The 15,585-nt window shown below is 40.3% G+C and overlaps 2 protein-coding genes across 2 annotated transcripts in view; both read right to left on the reverse strand.

Annotated features, from left to right (window-relative positions):
• LOC138615679 (zinc finger protein 721-like) overlaps positions 1 to 15,585 on the reverse strand; it is a 29,444-nt gene that overhangs the window by 9,540 nt on the left and 4,319 nt on the right. The window contains exons 4-13 of the mRNA XM_069689435.1: positions 14,506 to 14,689; positions 14,198 to 14,250; positions 13,166 to 13,331; positions 12,996 to 13,079; positions 11,396 to 11,470; positions 11,193 to 11,279; positions 10,665 to 10,742; positions 8,968 to 9,210; positions 7,441 to 8,223; positions 6,617 to 6,640 (exon numbers count right to left, since the gene is read on the reverse strand). Coding sequence (XP_069545536.1) covers positions 6,617 to 6,640; positions 7,441 to 8,223; positions 8,968 to 9,210; positions 10,665 to 10,742; positions 11,193 to 11,279; positions 11,396 to 11,470; positions 12,996 to 13,079; positions 13,166 to 13,331; positions 14,198 to 14,250; positions 14,506 to 14,689 — 1,777 coding nt within the window. The remainder of the gene's footprint in view (positions 1 to 6,616; positions 6,641 to 7,440; positions 8,224 to 8,967; positions 9,211 to 10,664; positions 10,743 to 11,192; positions 11,280 to 11,395; positions 11,471 to 12,995; positions 13,080 to 13,165; positions 13,332 to 14,197; positions 14,251 to 14,505; positions 14,690 to 15,585) is intronic.
• Positions 1,534 to 5,032, reverse strand: LOC138615797 (zinc finger protein OZF-like). Its single transcript, XM_069689624.1, has 4 exons — positions 4,834 to 5,032; positions 4,066 to 4,216; positions 3,575 to 3,850; positions 1,534 to 3,201 (listed from the first exon to the last, which is right to left on the reverse strand). The coding sequence occupies exons 2-4, from the start codon at positions 4,166 to 4,168 to the stop codon at positions 2,597 to 2,599; spliced, it is 984 nt and encodes a 327-aa protein (XP_069545725.1). The 5' UTR covers positions 4,169 to 4,216; positions 4,834 to 5,032; the 3' UTR covers positions 1,534 to 2,596.

Consider the following 15,585-nt stretch of genomic DNA (forward strand, 5'->3'; position numbering starts at 1 on the left):
TCCAATAAGCGTTTGAAGCTGATGACAGCCTGTCTCCGTGTCGCTGCTGGCGGACAGGCGTGCTGGGACTTCCGGTTACCACAATAAAAGCACCGCTTAATGTAAGTGATTGTAATGTTTGTTTTCTGCAGGTTTTTGTCGACACGCATATAATGTACACTGCTCAAAAAAAATAAAAAAATAAAGGGAACACTTAAACAACACATCCTAGATCTCAATGAATTAAATATTCCAGTTGAAAATATTTATTCATTACATAGCGGGATGTGTTGAGAACGAAATAACATAAGAATGACCAATGGGAATCAAAATCATTATCCCATGGAGGTCTGGATTCAGAATCATACTCAAAATAAAAGTGGAAGAATCAGATCACAGGATGATCCAACTTCTGTGGAGATTCCTCAAAACAAGTCAAAATGAGGCTCAGTAGTGTGTGTGGCCTCCACGTGTCTGTATCACTCCCTACAACACCTGGGCATGCTCCTGATGAGACCACGGATGTTCTCCTGAGGGATCTCCTCCCAGACCTGGATCAAAGCATCAGTCCACTCCTGGACAGTCTGTGGTGGACGTGGCGTCGGTGGATGGAACGAGACACGATGTCCCAGATGTGCTGGATTGGATTCAGGTCTGGGGAACGGGCGGGCCGGTCCGTAGCATCGATGCCTTCATCATGCAGGAACTGCTGACACACTCCAGCCACATGAGGCTGAGCATTGTCCTGCATCAGAAGGAACCCAGGGCCCACTGCACCAGCATGTGGTCTTCCAATGGGTCTGAGGATCTCATCCCGGGACCTAATGGCAGTCATGGTACCTCTGGCTAGCACATGGAGGGCTGTGCGGCCCTCCAAATAAATGCAGTGCTCCTCCTGTTCCTCCTTGCACGAAGGAGCAGATAGCGGTCCTGCCGCTGGGTTGTTGTCCTCCTACGTCCCCCTCCACGTCTCCTGGTGGACCGGCCTGTCTCCTGGTATGTCCTCCGTGCTCTTGACACTGTGCTGACAGACACAGCAAACCTTCTTGCCACAGCGTGCATTGATGTGCCATCCTGGATGAGCTGCACTACCTGAGCAACTTCTGTGGGTTGCAGACACCTCATGCTACCTCTAGTGGTGAGGGCACTGGCAAAATGCAAAAGTGACCAAAAATCAGCCAGAAAGGATGAAGACAGAGAAATGGTCTGTGGTCACCACCTGCAGAACCGTTCCTTTATAGGGTTGTCTTGATAATTGCCTCATTTCCACCTGTTGTTTGTTCCATTTGCACAACAGCAGGTGAAATTGGTTCACAATCAGTGTTGCTTCCTAACTGGACACGTTGATTTCCCAGAAGTGTGATTGACTTGGAGTTACATCGTGTTGTTGAAGTGTTCCCTTTATTTTTTTGAGCAGTGTATTACATTGAAGTGAGCTGTAATTCAGCTAAAGCACATAATATAAAATAACTTGTGTATTAATCACATTAATGTTATTACTTTTGAGTTTACGTCATATATTCGGTTGCGGTTGGAGTAAATTAAGCCAATTTCTTATTGGGGAAAAATCAAACTGACAACATGATCCTTAGACCAAAAACTAAAAGACTTTTTTTTTTTTTAAACTTTAATGGATGATTATATCCCTCTAGACATACTTCCTTCTGAAGGTTTTTCAGGCACCGGTACATTTCACTGGGGCAGAACAAACTGGGGGATGCCTCAATGTCCCCCTGAAGGAAAATAATAAGGCAGACTGATATTTAAACCCAGGGTGTAACATATATTGTCATTATCTGCTGCACTGACCTGCATTCGCTGGAACAGTCATAATTTATGTTATTACATTGACCTGTGCTTTGCCTGCTATAACAATTCAAAATGTTTTCTATTAAGAAAGTTGTTTGCTGTTGACATGAATGAAAATAAAACATAAAGTTGTATTAATTAAAGGTTTTTTTCAGGTCCTTTGGTACTACGCTAGTATTCCTGACATTATAGAAAAGCAAAGGTCAAATTCATGTCTTACCTGGAAAATTATATTTTTCTGTGGCTTTCATGAGAAAAAAATTGTTTTACTTACACTTAATATTATGCACTGACTTAACTGAAATGGAATAAATAACTCTAACACTATTATCCTGCTGCATTGTTACGCTGATCTAGCACATAAATCATCTTAAATTTCAGTTTTAGGATGCAAAAGTAAAAAGTCCTGACAAAAACTACTATCCAAATTCCGCATGTAAATTTCAAAGTAAAAGCTTTTGTTTTTGTTTAGTTCTTCTGTCAACAATACATTAAAAGCTTTTAGTTTGTTGCACACAAATTTATATTTGTGTGTAATCTACTCTGGGTAATGGTCAGGTTTAGGTGAATCACAAATACAAATCACAGAAACAATGATCATGTTTTATTTTCTAAAGTGCTATAGTCCAATATAACAATGAAGCTAGCTGTGCACAACACACCACATGTGATTACTACCATGTTGTCCAATCACTTTAGTCATTTGACAGATATTTTTGTCACAAAGTAATCAACAGGTAAACCGTAACAACTTCACTTTAAATCTTCTCAGTCTTCTGTAAACTTTCTAGATGACATTACTGTTTGTTTACAGCTGTTGTTTTGGTCTCCCCAGAGGTTTCATTGAAGGCTTCGGCTTCTTGTCGTGAGTCTTCAGATGCGTGCGATAACTTTGAGAGTAATAGAACCGTTTCCCACATTTTTCACAAGTATACGGTTTCTCTCCGGTGTGAACTCGCAGGTGAACTTTAAGTGGACATGCTCTGGAGTAACTTTTCCCACAGATGGAGCACAGGTGAGACCGCTCTCCCGTGTGGGTCTTGAGGTGCAGATTCAGGTTAAAGGATTGTGAAAATGCCCTCCCACACTGATCGCAGTGGAAATTCTTTTCTCCCGTGTGGGTTAACTCGTGTTTTTTAAGCGCACCTGCCGTGGTGCAACTCCTTCCACACTCTGAACAGAGGAAGGGGGAATCTCCTGAGTGGATGCGCTTGTGGATTTTCAAATAATTTTCACCTTTAAATGTCTTGCCACAGTCAGGACATGCGTAAGGTTTCCTGTGACTCTCTCGATGTTCCTCCAGCTGATGTTTCTCAGGGAAGTCCATTCCACATTTTCCACAAACGTGAACTGTTACAGGAGATTCTTTGGGCGAACTCTTCTCTTGAACTAATGTCCACTTTGCGAGCTCTCCTGGTAAAAAAAAAAAAAAACAACAAAGATGTTTATTGTTGGACAGTTCTGTGTTGTTAGGGCTCTGGGACACCAGTAAACAGCAATACAATAAACAAAAAAAAAAATCATGTCATTTCCCTCAAATGAGCAAAATCTACAAGAAAGACGTTCAACCCAAAAATATCCTCTGGCTATGGTTACCGTTGTCATGGTGGAATATATATAAAACAGCACTATTGAATATAAGAAGACTTTAGTGAAAACACAAGATCAGATCTACATATGGTAACTTATATTTCACTTAATCTGAAAAAAAAAAAAAGAAAACAGTTGAGAGTATTTCACTGAAAAGGATAAGGGTGCCATGAGGACAAAAAGAGCTTCCTCTTACCTCTGTGAACTTTCATGTGTGTTTTGAGGTTTCCACTCTGTGTGAATCCTCGTCCACATATGAAGCATTTGAAAGGTCTTTTTCCTGAGTGAATCACCAGGTGTCTTTTCAGAGCGGTGTTGCGAGGGAAAACTTTTCCACAGGTCGGACAGTCGTATTTCTTCGTTGGTCTTTGAGTGCCCTGGTATTGTTGGGGCTCCTCAGGTAGTTTATCCTGAGGTTTACAATGGGAGTTTCTGTTTTCACCAGTAAGCTCTGCAACTCTTAAAGTTTCTCCTTAATTAAAATTAAAAAAAAAAAAAAAAACGAGACAGTTAATGTGAAACGTGTTTCCGCCACCAAATTCAAGATGAGCATATATTTTTCATGAAACAATAACATTTCTCAGTTTCAACAGTTTATAAGTTTGTTTTTGGACTTTTTGGGAAATGGGGTTGTAAAATTAAATTAAAAAATGAAAATGGATTGATTACCATTTGAGTCTCACTCACCTGTAGGTGCTGTGTTGTGATCCTGGCCGGGTGTTTCAGGTCTGTGCTCCTCGTGCTGACTCAGCTCTGCGCTCAGCTTCTTCACTTCAGTTTTCTTTGACATGGTGAAGTGTGACTCTGCCGGATACGTCTTTTCAAAGTGCTCCTGATCCTGTAAACACAAGAGGATTTCAATTCTCAACATGTGTTTGGGTAAAGAGTTAAACTCTCTGATAGTACTAACACAAAATGCAACTGTTTTAACAAAGTTAAATCCAGTTTCCATCAGACGGTAATTAAATAGGGTATTATGTGTTATTAATATATTATTAGAGCATAACTCTCCCACAGACATTCAGCATATAAAAATGACAACAGGTGCCATTTTAACAAACACATAATTTGCAATTTATTTCATAACATTTGGTGTACACACTCATAAAGCAACTGAAACACAACAGAAGGCACAGCCAAACTTGAGAATGCCATTAAGTGTATTTAAGCATTTATCTGACGAGTATTTTCATTATTAATGAGGTATTTGGTCTTTAAAATGTCTCGTTTTGACCAGACCAGCAGTCCACAACCAAGAGACATTCAGTTTGTTGTCATTGACAATTAAAGGATCCAGAAAAATAAATCACATTTGAAACGCTGCGATCACAGACTTTTAACATGTATTTAGAAGTTACGTCCTTTTCGTCGACCTTAGTTTTCACGTGTGGGAAACAAAGCACCGATGAACGTGAGGAATGTAAACATCATGTTACAGGACGACAACTCTCTGACCTGCTGGTGGGTTGTTGTTGTTGTTGTTGTTGTTGTTTAGCAGCATTCATTTCCTGGTTCCCGCGCTGAGTCTGAGGCACGTCTTCTGTGTTGGAAAAGACTCCCACTCAGTGAACGACAGCCACGACCTCAGCTTTTTAGAAAACCGTTCATTGACCCGCTGGGCTGCAACTCGGTGAAAGTTTGTGCCAGGAAGTTGACCGGCGCGTCACCGCCCCCGACGGCCAATCACAGGCTGCAACGCGAGCGCGTTTTGATGATGTCATCGTTTTCACAGATACGCTCCCGTTGAGGTGCATCGGGATTCGTCGAAGTACACGTGGGGAAGAAAAATGCATTATGGGATGTGTGATAAAATGTCATAATAGGCCAGGAGGCTTTTTTTTTTTTTTACAGTGCAACAGTGATACGTTTTGAAAGATTTGCTGACGACTCCTTGCAAAGTCCTAAAACGGTCTGGAGAAGCAGCCTCAGTGTAAACACACTGAGAAGAAGATGGTCCTGTTGTAATTTGTATTTTATTCAGCAACAGTCGAGAAATCTTTTTAAAAACAACTTCATGTCTATTTATTGTTGCAGTTATTGTTACAGATGGCTATATGCTACTTCAGATGGATTTCCATTCTCCATTCCTGAATAAAACTATGAATTAACGTGGTCATTTTGTCTTTAAATTAACAGACAGGAAAGTTGAGGTGTCCTCAATCATCTTCAGGAGATTTATATAACATCCTCCTACACAGAGCTGTCATTGGTGAGAACCTGACTGCAACCAGTTACATCTGCTCCCAACATATGGCTGCACAATAAACACTATAAGCTGAAAAAGAAAAAAAATGTTTTGCCTCAAACATAGAATAAAACTGGACAGACGAAGACAAGGAGGCTGTATTACGTTTTATACAGTGTTACAATTTCGAATCAAGAAAAAGACCGATGTAGTTGGTGTAAAATCATTTACTACATTTCAAGTTGTGTGAAGCTTTGCTGCTTTAAATTAGACTTTTAACTTTACTGTTGAACAAAACATACTTCCGTTTTAAATATCAATGGAAGATGTGCCACGGAGTACACTGTGGTGGATGTTAAGGCTGCGCTGCACAGGCTCTGATTCAGATGTATCAAAACCCTCCCGGGGTCAGGAGGCTCCTTCTCCATCTCTGTAACCTGTGGTCTTCCAGGGACCCCCAGCTGTCCGGCGCTGCTGACTCAGCTGGCCGGCCCTGTGGCTTTTCAACTGTGAGTCGTCTTATGGAGCCTTGCCTGAAGTAGACACTTTTCCCACACTCGACACACTGGTACGGCTTCTCTCATGTTTGAATTATCGCAACTCGGTGTACAAAAAGATGAGTAATTGACTGTCCAGAAGTTAAAGATTGGTGGAATAATGTCCAACTGGCCATTTCACAGGTCTACAAAACTGTGAAATTACCGGGATAGTTTAATTTTTTTAAATATTTTCTCATGAGGCTGAGCAATAAAATCAAAAACGATGTGTGCATGATATGTTTGACCAAATACCTCCATATCGATATTTCAATAATATCGTACACAATTATATTATTATTAAATCATCATCAGTAATGTGGATATAATGACTCAAATCAGATAAAATTTGAAAATGACCACTTTACTGCAATGCAGGTTTAAAAACTAGGAAAAGAAAACACTTTTGCCATAGACGATGTCTAGTCTCAAATTACAATATTAATATATTATCTATTTATTGCCCACCCTACCTTATTAATCCATCCATTAGCTATACCAGCTTTATCCTGCTCACTTCTGGGCAAAGGCAGGGTACAGCCTGGACAGGTCCAACACATAGAGACAGACGGAAACAAAGACCATTCCCGCTCTCATTCACACCAAAGGGCAATTTGTAGAATCACCAATTAACCTGAGATGCAAGGTTGGTTTGTTTTTTTTGGATGGTGGGAGGAAGCTGGAGAACCCGGGGGGAACCCACACAGGCACAGAAAAGCCCAAGACCGGAATTGAACCCCAACCCTTTTCACTGTGAGGTGACAATGCTAACCACTGCACCACTGTTACCGTTTTAATATGACATACTATTATACCTGATTAATAGAATTACTTTAAAACTTCCTTTATTAATCTGATCTCGGGAAGAGCAGATTTAGACCTGTAGAAGTATCCAGACTCTCCAGTCTAATGAGAAAAAGCTTTCATATCAGAGATGTATTATTTCAAATGCAGAAAAAAAAAACCAGACGCGCTTCTGAAAAAATGTCTGTATTCCATCAACATGGATTTTAAAATAACAAGGATATAGTGCATAATTTTTTTTTAACATTAAGTATTAGTATTTGGCATGCAGGATACAAAGGCACTCAAATTGTACAGATGAGCTACTAGAGAAGAGTAAACATAAAAACATGAGTACAAAACATTGATACAAGAAAGTGACAATACGGGAAGCTTCCCAATTTTTCTTGGCAACTCACACTGAATCTGCAGCGCACATTTTCAGACACAGATTTCGTCTCTTCTGTAAGTGGGAGGAATGGATAAGGAAGAAGCACAATTTACTGCAATAGTTTCAAATACAGATAACAACATAATTGCGTCAATAGAGCAACTGTTAGATGTCCAGCCTGGCCTGCTGTTTGGGTCTACCGAGCTGTCTGGTCGGCCCGATGCGTTTCCCGGCGTGCGTGCGCTGATGCTGCCGCAGACCCTGCCGATAAATGAAGCTCTTCCCGCACTCTCCGCACTCGTAGGGTCTCTCTCCGGTGTGCAGCCTGTGGTGCACCTTCAGTTCCTCGGCTCTGGAGTAGCCTTTCCCGCAGACGCCACAAATGAACGGCCGGTCTTTAATGTGGGTCTGGTAATGCGCCGTCAGGTAGGAGTTAATCCGAAACGTCTTCCCGCAGATGGAGCAGGCGAACGGCCTCTCGCCGGAGTGCTGCATCTCATGCAGCTTGAGAGAGGAAGCGGTGTGGAAACCTCTGCCGCACTGGGAGCAGAGGAAGGGTTTCTCCCCCGTGTGGATGCGCTGGTGGATTTGTATGTAGCTCTCGTTGATGAACTTCTTCCCACAGTCAGGACACGAGTAGGGCTTCTCCTTGATGTGGGTTTTCATGTGTTCTTCCAGCTTTTCTTTTTCATTGAACTGAGTGCCACAGCGGCGGCAGAAGAGAAGCTGCGATGCGCTGTGCTCGACCGCGTCCGGTTCAGCAGTCGTCTCGGTGTGCGTGGTGATGTGGTGCGCTTGTAAGGCCGACTGACTCTCACAATCTCTTCCACATTCCAGGCAACGGAGGGATGATCGGATCCTGGACTCCCCCGGCAGAGACTTCAAGTATTCGGAGAGTTCTGAAGCGATGGGATTCACCTCATCATCAAAGTCCACGGCACCCTTACGACCTACACAGAAATAAAAGGAGAGGCAGCCCATGTTTTACTCATTCTCCCTTTTAGGTCTAACAATCTTTGAAGTTTATAGGAGATCAGTTTTCCCCCACTTATATATTTGACCTTTATCTACCTACTGTATGTGTGGACTTTCATAAGGGCTGAGGACTGAACTTCAATACTTTTAAGGCACAGACTGAATTTCTACTGCGATCAAAAAATGACTTGTCATTAGGTATTACATTTCTATTCCACACTTCATCCACACCAACACATTTTCGACTTTGTTTACGCACGAGTAAATCACATCAACCTTAGTGAGCCACAGCATTATACTCCAGCTGCGCAAATATAAATGTAGCGTGTTTGGCAAATGTAAATTGTGCATTTAATGGGGACTATTTTCAGCCATGGATGAATATACAATTGGTGCACTACTGAGTATTTATGCAGGAGGCCTTAAAATGCAGGATCGACTCAAAATAAAACACAGTGCCCATGTTCACCGTACTGAAAGACGTCAGCTAGTGCAGCAGTGTGACACATGGATGTGTCTTAAATCATCTTTAGAGAACAATGAAGTGAAGTGAAACGCAAAACTATAATCAGGTTTAGCTATGTTGTCAATATGTGTATGTAGTAACAATTATTTGTCAATTGTTTTATGGAATTTGCAAAAGAAAACATATTTTTTTAATTACAATAATTCTTACTAACAATGAAGTACTATCCATTTGTATTGTTAACAGCTCTCACCTAAGTGGACTTTGTAGTGCGTTTTGAGATTTCCCTTCTGGTTAAAACCCCGACCACAGATGGAGCAGCAGTACGGTTTGTCCCCTGTGTGGATCAGCTCGTGCCTCTCTAGCTTGTAGGCATGAGGGAATTCTTTGCCACACACTGAACAGTGGTACTCTATCTTCTCTTTGGGCTTCTTCAGGAGCTCTGGAGGTATTTCTATTGGCACACGAACCATCTTTCTGCCAGGGCGTTTCTTGCCTATGTGGAGAGACGAGAATGTGAAATTACAAAGTTAGGGTGTTCATTCAATGCTTACAAAATCAACATGTAGACCAAATAAAACCCAATCACCTTCCAATCAGATCCCATGTTAATACTGTTCATTTGTTTGATGCAATGACTAAAACCACTTCATGAAACTGACCTGTACCTCACTTCACTCTACACATGCCAGCGTTTGCCACGTTTAAGATACAAAAACAGTAGCGGCAACATCTTTGGCCCTACAGATGAGGACATGTTGACGTCACCACCTGGAGGCAAAGAAAGTCATCTTCTCTGCACAGTGTGTTCTTTGTCATAGCTGCTTGTTTTCTTTTTTACATGCACAAACATGTCAATCGTGGCATATTAAATGTTTTAAAATATTATAAATTATATATTTCCCCTGTCAAGTTAATTTTCTTAAATACCAGTCCCAAACCAGATATTCAGCATAAATGACCTAAACATATTTACTAGTTTTATACTTTTTATTTTGGCCACTGCACATATTTGTTTTTACATTTTATAAAAATCAGTGTGTCACAATCACCTTTCTTCAGTGTAGTTACCAAATATCACGTGTCTACATGTGTACAGCTGCTGTTGAAATTATTTTTTGCTGAGGTTGGACTGGAACAGCAGGTCTGAAACCTGCTGCTCTGAATTTGGATGACCACAAACAGCACTCCATGTTCTTCATTGTGTGGGTGCTTTAGATAACACTGGAAAAAGTCCTACATCTCTACTTACACTGTCCCTGACTGACTGGGGCGTGTTCAATAATGGAAAATACTTGGCAGTTGTACATTAAAATCATCCTTTCAGGAGTGTATCTGCTGTTTAGAATAACTGCACCAGGTATATTTAACTCTGAGCTGCCATAGCAGCCACACGTTTACCGTCCTACATTAAAAAAGGTAGAGCCTGAGTTAAAAAAATTTTTTTTTTAAAAGTAAGGTATAACAGACACCTTAGGCTCTTTCAGATTGCAGGAACTTTTTCATATTTCTAAGAACTGTAAGAGAAAAAAATAAAATAAAATTTGTGTCGACACTGCAGAAACTGAGAACCATTGAAGTTCTTAGCACTCTGTTTTGAAGGACTGTTTTAGCTCCAACTTCAGAGTAGGTACTTTCCCAGAACAAGAGGAACTATAGTGACATGAGTGTACGGTGATTGTTGCCCTTTCCGACGGAAGTACTAAAACTGCTATATCGGTGTCTTCAAAACCATCAGACTCCGTTGACAAACACAGTAAATTTATCTGGAAGGACATGGGAGTTGCTCCTCTATCACTGCTTTAATCGGTTAGTCGGTTTGTGATTTTGTGTGACTTGCTTTGGTTTTGTGTTTTAACATGTTTTTAACACTTGAGTTCAAATCCAAACTAACATTAAAGTCACACATTCGTTTTCACACTCTTATGGGGCCATTTTATTTGTTCTTACCAGCTGAAACACCTTTGTTTTCTCCTGCACCGTCAGCAGATGGTTTGGTATCTTTCCTTCTTCTATAATGTCGTTTTGCTGTTCAAAAAAAGTTTAGTGCTTTATTCCAAAATATGAAACTGATAAACTGTCATTTGAGTATGGGGTTCACATCGAGAACTTCTTCAGAAATGTTCATTATTAGGAAATATCTTTGCCAGGTCTGCTCATCAGTTCCTGAAACTGAAGCTTGTATGTGTTTTTTTGTTTACAATATGGCGAGTCTGAGCTAAGACTCAAAAACATATGTTCCTTATGGGGTGTTTCTACATAACAGATGGAGTTTTAAAGTCAACAATGAACCCCCTATCACATGCAGCTCATCCCTTTGACCAGTTTGTTTACCACACCACGGTGCAATATATTAAACCCATCCACCTAAAAAATAACACATCTAAAAGTAACCCTTCTTTTCTTGCTCAAGTAATTATCAAAGAATCAATGAGCAGATCTGGAATCAGTATCAGCCAATTTTTTTTCTTGTCTTACCAGCACCACGGCGGACAGTTTTTGGGTTTAGTTCTTCTGGTTCTACGATGGTACGGAGGTTTCTCTTTCTTCGGGTACGTCTCGATACTTTAAGATAAAAAAAATAAAAAATAAATAATGACAAAACTATGACATGCAAAATGATCATTTCAGATACATACAAAACACATTACATCACCAACAAAATAAGGGAAAACACTTACTTCCTGGTTCTGCCTCTAAGTCTTCACAAGACAACAGTGGAGTTTGAGAAATCTTTCTTCTTCGTCTTCTCTTTACTTTTGGAATAAGAAAACAAAATATAATTATATAGAATCAAAAAGGTATTAATGATGCTGAATACAAGGTTAAAATAAAACTCTCATTAGGACTCATCTGAATCCTAAACAAGAACTCTGGCAGATCTAGAAAGGATAGGAGGGCAGTATGTGGCTGTCACCACATAAAAATACATTTGTACTTCTATAGGTAAACGGATTCAGCATTGACTGACTAGTGTATGCTGTCCAGCCTCCCTACAGCGCTACTACCTGTGTTCTGATAGGCTAAGACACTCCTTCTTAATCTTTTTAACCCTCTCCTCTTTGCCTCAGTCCATCTTAAATGATCTCTGCCCAAAGAAAGCGGCAGTGGTTCTGGATCATGTTTATACATGGTTTCTTCTTTGCATGGCAGAGTTTTAACCAGCATTTGTGGATGCAGCAATGAACGAGTCAGGAAACGGGCCGGTAGCATCTCTGCAGCTCCATCCCACCCTGGACACCCTCTGTTCCAGCTCCTCCCCTCTGGTAGGCGCTACAGAGCACTGAGCGCCAAGACCACCAGAAGCAAGAACAGTTTTATTTCGCAGGCCGTCACTCTGCTAAACAGTTAAAATGTTTTACATCACTGGACCTTTTTGCACTACACCCAACCACATCAGCACAATTTGCAGTAGGTGCAATTGCACCATTGTTTTAGGTGTATATATGTATATATTCATTCATTTCTATCCTGTAAATATGTCTATTTATGTTTTATATGTCTATTTATGTCTGTCTGTGTTTTGTTTTTTTTGGACCTGAGAGCGATCCTAAAACCGGAGTCAAATTCCTTTTATGTCAACATACATGTTCAATAAAGTGATTCTGATTCTGAACTGTGTTCACAGATGATGGTTTTCAGAAGTGTTCCTGAGCCCATACAGTGATTTCCACTACAGAACTGTCTGTTTTAACACAGTGCTGCCTGATGGCCCAGAGATCACGGTCACCCAACATTGGTTTTTGAGCTTTTCCCTTGTGTACAGAGATTTCTCTGAATCCTTTTTAAAAAAAAATATATATATATTATGCACCATAGATGAAGAAAATTCCCACGTTTTTTTGCAATTTTACATTGAGGAACATTATTCTTAAATTGTTCTTCCCACACCGTCTTTCACAGAGACTCTGCCTCCCTGCAATGATCTTTTTATACCCAATCATGTTACTAATCTGTTGCCAATTGACTCAATTAGTTGAGTTATTTCACCAGGTGCCTTTTTTTAGCGTTACACAACTTTTCCAGTTTTTTTGTTGCTTTTATGCCAACTTTTTTGAGACGTGTTGCAAGCATCAAATTCTAAATAAGAATATATTTATCATAAAACAATAAAATGTCTTTGTTCCAACATCTGATATGTTGTCTTTGGTCTCTTTTCAATTAAACATGGGTTTACATGATTTGCAAATCATTGCATTCTGTTTTAATTTACATTTCACACAGCGTCCCAACTTTGTTTGGACATGGGGTTATACTTCTTCTCAGCTTCCAATCACTCACCAGCATTCGCAGGAACATCTTTCTCTGTGTCCAAGTTGTCCAAAGACACCGCTGAAACCTTCGTCTTTCTTCTCGGCCTCTTTCCTGCCAGCATGTGCATACAGATAACCTCAGCACCCAATCATAATCATTATTAGACAGTTGTCATTCTTCTGTTCGCTTGTGTTTACCACAATATAAGGGCGAGACAGACGTCATCTTTACTACTCTCTCCTTGTCCTCCCCTTCCTCCCTTTCTTCATCTTCCCCCACAGACACAACTTCCATGATGAGCGTTGGACTACTGCTGTCCCTCTGGCTTTGGCCTTGAAGCTGAGACTCAGACAAGATGACACCCTGTGATCATAATCATTAAAAACCATCAGAAACACCCCCCCAAAACCCTCACTGGGTGACAGTGTGGAAACCTGCCAACAGTGCAGAAAAAAAAAAAAATGCATTTTCTAAAAGAAGCTATGGGGTGAAATCCAAACTGAAGGGGACGGCCTTTGTGTATTAGTGCTGGGATGATATGCTTATCAACCGGTTTAATACTGTCACAATACTTCAGCTTCGATTCATATTTATTGCAATTTTCAAATATTGTCGATTCTACAAATATTGTGATTTGATATTATGATTTATAAACCCCTTGGCTTGGTCTTAAAGCCATGCTATCAAAAAAAATATTTCATCGGGAATACCGCTGTTAAACAGAGTACTGTTATAATCAAGCTAAATAAAAGACTGTTAAAATGCAATAAATCAAAGCACAACTAGTGCTTTTATTCTGAAGAACAGCTCATCTTGGGTGGGAAGAGTTGACATTGTTACTGCTTCTAATCAACAGACGGTCGGACGACAACAGTTAGCCTTTAATGGAAAGATAACTGTTACCAGCCAGAGGTGGCGATAAACGATTGATTTGTTCACTAGGTACGGAAAAAACTGTAACTCTTAGCTCACCGGTTCACTTTGTTCACGTACCGGTGCTAAAAGGCCAACCGACGAGCTCCCGGGCGAACTGTTAGCTGCTAGCTTTTATCACACTGAATTAATAATGAAATAATATTTACATATTGATTCAGGAATCAGTGCATTGATTTAAAGATGGTAAAACAAAGAATCCTGATAGTTGATTTTTTTTTCTCCCACCCTATTTTCAACATCTTTGCATGCCTTTGTATCACTAAGTTGATAAATGATTTCTTAAAATAAATTACCTTGCTCGGCTGAGGACCTTCTGTGCAATCAGAGCCTCGGTCAGGACTGTCTCCTGTAAAAATCAAGATAGTCGGCTCAATAATATACTTTTTGAATAAAGAATAAACTAAATGCATGTCATACTAACACTGTAAACACCCCGTGTTTTCAACTAAAAGGTCTGGTTATGGAAATGCTTAAATCTTTGTTTGAAATAACGTGAAATATTTGTTACCGTTTAACACTAAAGTTTACAGAGACAAGAATGGACCCTTGAGTAAATAAAAGTGTACAGCATGCAGTTATAGTGCTGCTCTAAATAACTTACTGGTGTCCCATTCAACCACTTCTCCATCTGAGTTGATTAAACCTCCAATTTCTTCATCCTGTTCCTCCTCTTCCTCCTCCTCTCCTGCCCGCAGTCTGACAGTCAAATGGAGGGTTTGGTCGTTTAAGCTTGCAGATGGTATCTTGAGTCCGTGTGACATCAGGTGCTTGTGTTCAGTTGAATCCTACATATGGAACAAAAGCATTTATCTCTGGGCTCCACCAAACAAATCTGACAAGACGGTAATCAATGACACAATTCTCTGCCCAGCTTCATACTCTGATACTCAAAAATAGCAGTTACAAAAAAAAGAAACAGGCCTCATGCAAAAACTATTTTGTATTCATATGCTGCATCATTCTTCCTTTTTATATGACTGTAGTTGGATTCACCGAACACTCTTAACACTCTTAAAAGGTTCACACTGTGAAACTTCAAGTCACGCAATCATATATTAGCAAAACAAAAGAAACATGTTATCAAAGTCAAAAGTGGCAAAAGTGGCACTTTGTCATTTATAGAAAGTACAGCAGCTGCCAACGAGCAGCGCAGTACGGTGACATCACGAAGGAAGGAATGGTTCACGTGGAGTTGCATCTGTGACAAATAAGGTTTCAGTCAGGAGGATGTGATTATCGTGGCGATATTACAGCTGACAGTACAAGATGTTACACTGTTGGTTGCAACAAAGGAGAGAATTTTCCTGCCATTATTTTTCTGTAAATTACACAAACAGGTCTGGACCCCAAAACCAATTTTGTTTGATCCTAAAAGAAAATGTTATGTGTAGGAAAATTGTTACCTTGCAGGGCAGCTGGATTTACAGCTTCAGGCATCAGGTTGTGCATTTGTGTCTGAATCTGTGATGTTCAGACAAATCAGAGTCCTTTGAGGACCGAGTGGCGGCATCGGGCGCCATAACAGTTGTTGTATGTTGTGAATGTTTGTTCAAAAACAACAGTGATCCAGTTGACTAGAGATGGTTCATCCAGTCACCTGCCAAGTATTTTTTTTTAAAGCGCCTGCCTGTTTCCAAACAGTTTCTAAGAACGACATGAGATGGTTCTGTGTAACAAACTT

This window comes from Brachyistius frenatus, unplaced genomic scaffold, assembly GCF_029030835.1.
Source record: "Brachyistius frenatus isolate BFR_SWC_R1_liver_20210118 unplaced genomic scaffold, ASM2903083v1 Contig_7, whole genome shotgun sequence".
Lineage (NCBI taxonomy): Eukaryota > Metazoa > Chordata > Actinopteri > Embiotocidae > Brachyistius > Brachyistius frenatus.